At 41.7% G+C, this 7,379-nt stretch overlaps 1 protein-coding gene across 2 annotated transcripts in view; it reads right to left on the bottom strand.

Moving 5' to 3' along the window:
* Window positions 1–527: 527 nt before the first annotated feature.
* The window catches only part of IL17RA (interleukin 17 receptor A), a 395,542-nt gene continuing 388,690 nt past the window's right edge, over window positions 528–7,379 (bottom strand). For both annotated transcript variants that reach the window (XM_069628649.1, XM_069628650.1), the window contains 2 exons: window positions 6,003–6,020; window positions 528–2,786 (listed from right to left, as the gene is read on the bottom strand). In XM_069628649.1, coding sequence (XP_069484750.1) covers window positions 1,306–2,786; window positions 6,003–6,020 — 1,499 coding nt within the window. In that variant the 3' untranslated portion in view covers window positions 528–1,305. The remainder of the gene's footprint in view (window positions 2,787–6,002; window positions 6,021–7,379) is intronic.

Raw genomic sequence — 7,379 nt, 5'->3', positions numbered from 1 at the left:
TCCAAGAAGTAGCTCTAAACATTTAGAAAACAAGGTCTTGTCCATGAAGATGTAATCTAAGATAGATCATGTGTCCTCTAAACCAAATATATAGCTGCATATGTTCCACGATTTACAATCTATGCTCAACAGAAAGGAGCAGAAATAAAGTCCAATTCAGTGTCCCATGTAACTTCTCAAGTTAGAGGAAGTTTATAACAAAACGAGCACATCGTTGATGAGCTGGATCTTACAACACCAGAGGAGACTAATCTTCACATGTAGTGAGATGATTTGATGACAGATGAAAGGGGTTTGTAGTGACAACTCTTTCAACCAGGGTGGGTCTACCAAGCACAGAGTTGAAGTGGAAGGCAGTAAGGAGAATTTCCTCCAGAGATCACAGATGCCAGAGTTAAAGTGGAGAAAGCGGGACTCAGGCACAAGCCTGTTTTGTCTTTGTGACTATATAAAAATAAAAGGTATATTTGGAAACTAAGACTACATGAAAAAAACATTGTTGGTACATTATAACGGCTACAAATGGAAGACGTTACATTATTTATTGCCCCTAATAAATGCATTATAAGGTAAAGTTGGCAAGTACAGATGTACTCAATTTAAAGTAGTGGGGACAAAGATCATTTTTGCGCAAAGTGAAATGAAATAAACCACATTAGATTACAATAAATGTGAATTTTTACTGCAAACGTTGGTAACATTGTAAAAATAAATTGAATCATACAATAAGAGAACATCTGGTTGAAAACCTATGCCATTTTTCCGAATTCATCATTAGCCAACTTTAAAATGTCAAAAGGAATTAATGCTCTGATGATGCTATAATGGTTTGAGTTATCCGCAAAATCTGTTCCCTGTTCCATCTGTAAACTGTTATAAAAAATAGCCTTAAAACAGGGTTGCCTAAAACACACCTGGAATCTGAGAAATGGGAGAAACTAAAAAAAAACAACTGTGTCCTACAATGAGGTGGAACTGCACCTGCCCTTTCCTGCATTTTGAGGTGAAGTAGGACATCAGCCCGCCACGAAGAGAGGTGAAATGATTGCACCTTCTGTACCGGTTCATTGTGCAACTGAAGACGTCACTCTTACAACTCTGAATTCCGTAAAGTGGCAGCATGTTTAAGACACCAACGGCTCGTATTTAGTATTATAAGAATGCATGAATAAAAGGTCTCAAACAAGGAGGGAATTGTTTTGACTGTAGATAGCATTTCATGGGGGAAAATTACATTTCCCAATAATCTATGCTAAACAAAATGCCTGAAACAAAAGTTTTAAGAAATGTTTCTGCAGAAATTGATTAAATAGGTCCCATAATCCCCCAGCCAGATGACTGGATGAAAAGTTGCGACTGTATTTTCTTGACCAGTTCCAGATCTTGTGCCGAGATGCCTGGATCACTGGTCTCAGACTTCCAACCCACAGATCCCACATCCTCTCCAGATGGTTCCAAGGGAGGGGAGGCGGTCCTTGAGCTGTATCCCTGATCAGAACACAGAGTCTGCCTTCGCTCGTCAAAGGCCTTTTCAGGGGAATTTTCCACTAACTGTTGCTGTTCCCCTTCCAGGGGAAATTGTCCAGAAAGAGCGATGTACTGTTGGAAATGTTTTAAGTGTTCCAGATTCCTCTTTTGTTCATCTGAGAGGTCATCGGCACCTGGCAATGACCAATGCTGGCTGTCTTGGCTTCCACCCACTGTCTGTTGCCTTAGGTCATTGTTGGAAAGCAGATCACTCCTTATGTCTGATCTTGCTTGAGGGAATGGCAGACCATCTAGCCAATCGGGCATGCATGGTAGCTGCTGCCTAGCTGTTTTCACACATTCCCCAGAGAAACCAGGTTCTTGCCTCTGCCCTAAATCATCCACCCCCACATCTGAGATGTATACTATAGTCTGTTGAGCAGGATACTCATTGGAACACTGAGGCAGTGGTTCTATTTGTGTTAATACCAATGAAGGCTCTTGCAGCTGCAGCTCGGCAAACAGACAGCCAGAGTCTTTCGGCATTTTATAAGCTGGCTGAAATCTTATTGTCGCCCCTTCTCTTAGAAGAGGATCACTTGGGACATTAAAATCCATGTCCGCCTCCTCGCCATAATCATAATAACCTTCAGAGCATTCTTTCAAAAACCAATCGGGGTGCACTTCCTGCCATTTTTTGAATTTACATATGGCAGCTTGAAGACATTGACCACTGGCATTCTGGGTGTAATCGTGTGCAGTGATCTCCTCCACGGTGAACATCTGTCCTGGCTCATACTGCTCCAGGTCATGAATTCGGAAGAAGACATCTTCAAATTTGTCCATTAGCTTGTACCTCGAGGTAGCTTTGAATGGTTCTGGTATATCCTCCTCCATGCTGATATCACCAACATAAGCAATTATATATTTGCCGAAATTCGCTGGGAACTGAAAATCGTGCATGATCAAGTTGAGGGCAGCAGTGAAGAGGTCCCCGGATGGGTGCATGAGGTCCTGCCTGAGGGAGACTCTGGGCTTGTCCATCATGGCCTGCCACTTGGCTTGGGCTCCACGGGAGCACAGCAGGATAATTTTACCAGATTGTTCTTCAATCTCCTGCTTTTGTCTGGTGAGCCAGGGCAGGAAGCCCACCTTTTCAATCTCCAATGTCTGCAGCCGGTCTAGTACCACATCTGCAGCACACTTGGTCCTCAAGAAGTCTGCAAATTTCACCACCACATCCACGTAGAGAGCATGGTCAGCAGAATATACAATCCAAACTTTTGGGTTCTTCAAGTTTTTGCTGGAATTTATAGGTTCTGTGAAACACAAGAATGACACATTAAAAAAACTCGCATAACATATAATCAGAAAAAAAAGATTGAAAGGGGATACAAAGTAAGTAATGAAAAGAACACCTAACATGTTACCCCTCATAATGAAGTTATAAGTATTATTTTAATAATGGGGTTTGATAGTACACTAGTTAAATTTGCATGCGTAAATATTAGGAATGTGGCTACTGATATATGAAATCAACAATTCCGTAACTCCCACCAAGCAAAGCTCAGAGTGGGCATGTCATTCAAACCATGTCGTTCATTGAATTCCATTGACTAAACCTGCAGCAGTTTTTGTTAGCAAAGTAAAACATCTTGACCTACTTATGTGAAATTGAAAATAACATGCTGTGGACCTTTGATAGTACTGGAGTTGCTTAGTGTGGGATACATCCATTCACTGTCACGGAAACCCACTTAACATTAAAGGCAATTTGGTTTCAGAGGACTCAACTACAGTAGATAGTAGTCATACTTGACATGCTGCAACATTTGTTCTGGGAACTTTATGGAAGCCATCTCCCTTCCGTTTCAACTCTGAACGTGCAGAATGAATTTCTAAATTGTGTACAGATCAGATATTTTCTGCCATTTGTGGTATGCAGTCAAAAATGAAGTAGTTATTCACCACATTTCCACTGATTTGCAGAATGCCTCTCTATCAGATCTCATTATGCCCCAATAATAAATGTCGCACTGACCGGACCAGACAAGGCATTGACTGGGTGTTGCTTATGTGGCAATAGCTGCTTAATTAGAGGTTCCTTCCCCAACCCGCCACCAGACCCCCCCCCCCCCCACTACTTCCTCCCCTTCAGGTAGGTTGCTCGACAAAACCCTCCAGGCCCAGATCCAAAGTGTCATACTGCACAGATATTGTTCTCAAAGCTAAAGCTACTTAAGCAAAGGTTGAATAGAAAAAGGAGAACATAGTATTTGCAACCATAAGAAAATTATGTAGACATTATCTCAGAAAAGATACCATAAACATTTACAACAAGCCGGGGGATATAACGCCTTATTAATTAGAGGTGGGGGAGCCAGTGCCAGCTCAAGTCTGGCTAGAGCCAAATGCCTCGCTCTGGCTCATCTCAAGTACCTTTATGAAAGAAAGGAAGGACAGTCCAACTGAAGACAAGCCAAGTCAAGCATCACCTCATTCTATTACATTCACATAGTAAATTAAAGTGATGCAATCATCGACCAGCACAGAGAACTAGGTTATCTTTTGCCAGGAATGCATGTTGGAGCAAAACAAAAAGATTGTAGCATGTGTGGTCTGAACAATAAAATTGCAAATTGGGCAACCACAAAACCTGGCTGCAACACTTGACCAATTTATGCAATCCTGCGAAAATCTCTCGACTTAAACAGGTGTTAGTTCCTTTAGCGGCCACAAATGGGATCACTTAGAAGGAATTATGTAAGGTGTGCACTACACTATCATTTATATAGTGCACACAATGAGATGAAGTGTTCCTCAACTTGCTCACTACCCTGCCATTTAGCAGCCATATTTCTCTCCTAAAAAGAAAAGTGAAATAGATGATGTACTACAAATGCTGTGTGTGCAAGAGGGCATGCCTGGGGTATCTACCTCTACTGCACAATTTCTCGCACTCTTACCCCGGTCGACAAGCACAGTGACCATAGGGTTTCCATGTACTACCCAGTTTGTGAATGGGGCAGTGGGAGGCCACGCTTGTCTTGGGCACAGGGAATGCTTACCTAGACATGAGGCTTTCCACCTGCCACACATCTCACTCTCTCACCATGTGGGTGGGGCTTTTTGCTCAGACTTGTGCCTGCTTAGAGACTGGCAATAGGCCCCTTATGGTGTAAGCCTGCTAGCAGATGTGCACAATAACGAGCTCCAAGTCTTTGTCACACAATGACTATAAGTAGCTGACCCTTTCAAACAGCTTTCTTTGTGTGTGCCTTTAAGTCTTGAAAGTACAGTTGCAAAACACAGGGCATTGGTTGGGGTGACATAATTTTGCATTCTACTATGCGTAGATTTCCATTCCTGATCGTGTGCAGACTTGACTTAAATCCCATCTTACAGAAAGGCGTGATCGCAAACAAAACATTTAATTTCACTGCGCAACTTCCAAATTTGGAATGCCAGGAACAGGTTTCCTGTTATGGGTAGGGTAGACAGGACATCAGATACCCGTTTCTGTTGTGGGGAGCAAGAAGGAGGATGCCAGGTATTGGCTTTTTGTTGTCGGAGTTGAGGGAGGCAGAATGATGGTTATGGGTTTTGCGCTTGAGGGTGGGGAGACCGAAGGCCACAGAAGGATCTTTTTCTGGCTCAGCTAATGTTTGACTCTTAGAGCCAAGTGAGGCCCGATGGTTTCGCACTGGCTCATTTCTTCCCCCCTGAATTCTTTGGCTCCCCCACCTCTACTATTAAGTGGGTAAAAACAACATTTCATGGGAAGAATCCTAGCCTACTCCTGCCCTCGAAAGGAGTTTCCAAAACCATCGGCACCAAACTACAACGTGACCAAAGCCTACCAAAGCCTTTAGAAGGATACATTAATTTTGAATACAGAATATATATTTTATATATGCATCAGGGAGAGGCCCATCTACTTTTTGCCATGTAGCTTTAAGCATTCCCAATGGTCTCTGCCGATGTGACAAGCCATACTGTCTACAAGTGCATGGAAAACAGCTGCAGCATTAATCATTTGTTCCCTTTCCTTCTAGCTGCATAAAATGGTAGGTTTAATTTGAAAAACACACATAGCAGCACCGGGTACAAATCCAGGATACTGCAATGCCTCTGTCCGCACGATATATCATGCCTCCCAGAGCAAGAACCAGTTTAATTATTTTACCCCTCTTCCTTATCAGTGGTTGTTGTACATGGTTTGAAAGACAAATCCAGCAGGCCTAGTTCAGAAGACAAACGGGGCCTCCTTCTGTTGATTCAAAGTAAGCCTTTCTTAGCAATACAAAGCTTTTTTACTGGAACACCAAAAGTCAGAACTATCTTTTTTTGGACAGCCTAATGTGAAGTGAAGAGAACAAGTGGAAAAGAAAGCAAACAGTACCATCTTGACAAAGGTCAGATACCAAGTTTCATCTTCAAAGAAGTAGCATAAAAGTCATAGAGAAACCAATTGGAGATAGAGTGCTAGCAACTATGAAAATGGTAACAGCACAGCTCACAGCTCTCTTGCTTACCTTTGTCTGTCTGTGGGCCTGAAACATAACAAAAAAGGAATACACGTGAGTGGATAGGGACTTCAGAAATTGCTCAGAAAAAATTAAGATACCATTGGTAACTCAGGCATTCCTAGTCCATTAGACAATATGTTATCATCAACTAGTAAGAATACTGCCATTGGGCGATGAGAACTTGGATAAGTCAGACCTTTATTTAAAACATTTTGTTCATGGGAGCCTGCCCATTTTCCCAGAAGTTTCTTGCATGTTTCACACTGCACCAAATGATGTCCTCGGAGTAGTTATTAAACATGCAGCTGACAAATGTAGGGTGCAAAATATACATACAGGTTTCAAGAGATCCTTTTGGAAGATGAGTACTTGCGTTACAGGCAGGTATCTATTGCAAACTCGTTTATCCTACACTCCCCTGTTGCACATTTATCATAATCCACTTATGATTAGAAGTTACTGGGTGGTGACCCAGTGGTGTCTGAGGGATAGTGTTGCTTCAATAATCTGACAATTCAATTGAACTGGCCCAATCAGGTACAAGAGGGTTTCAGGTTACTCCCCTCCCACCCAACATTTAAATGTTGAAAGAAATAAAACATGTTATAGTGAAATTTTCTAAAGAAATATACTAATAAGGCTTTACAAGCAGTTCAAATTACCTGGGTATTCATTGTGGCACGGTTATGATTTTTCAAAACGCAAAACGTCCAAAGCCTCTCCCTTCACTTCAAAATTTGTTTGGTATGCGATAAATTGACAATGTTAACAACTTTAACCATTAGACAGATTGGTCAGGTTCTGCCCTAAGCCTTATGATACACAGACATTTCAAGTTGTGGCCTCCAGAAGCAGAGTTATACACAGTTATAAAGGTCATAAATTGTTAGATGTCTCATCGCTTGTCAGAAAATAACCACGATAGCAGACATACATTTTCTTCTTGCACCATTGTAATGATGAAATAATATGAGTAACAAGTGTCCCCAAATCAGCAGGCATTGCTTTTCAAATACCAGCTTGAAAGATTTGGAGAATTCCCACATTTTCCACCGAACAGCATCTTGTCATTTCATTTTCCTAAAATGCACTTCGTCCCCAAAGCTAGCAAGTTGTTGGACCAGAGTGGTAAACGTTTTTTACTTCCAAAGTAAAAACGGTGTTGACAAAGTCGTTTCTGACATACTATCCAAATCTTACTTGTATAGGTTCCCATGAGGAGGCTGGGTGGGCATATAAAGTGTTACAAGCCACAGAAAGACTTTTACTGTGTAAGTAATGTTAGACTTAAGACTTATGATTCTGTTCCGACACAGATGCTTTGCATAGACTAGGTAGCAGTACCAGAAGGTGGTGGGTGAGCAGATGGAACAGTAGAAAATA

This window comes from Ambystoma mexicanum, chromosome 12, assembly GCF_040938575.1.
Source record: "Ambystoma mexicanum isolate Mex_15411 chromosome 12, UKY_AmexF1_1, whole genome shotgun sequence".
In the NCBI taxonomy this organism is placed as follows: domain Eukaryota; kingdom Metazoa; phylum Chordata; class Amphibia; order Caudata; family Ambystomatidae; genus Ambystoma; species Ambystoma mexicanum.
Note: the sequence above shows the minus strand (reverse complement) of the source record. Positions and strands in the feature narration are given on the sequence as shown.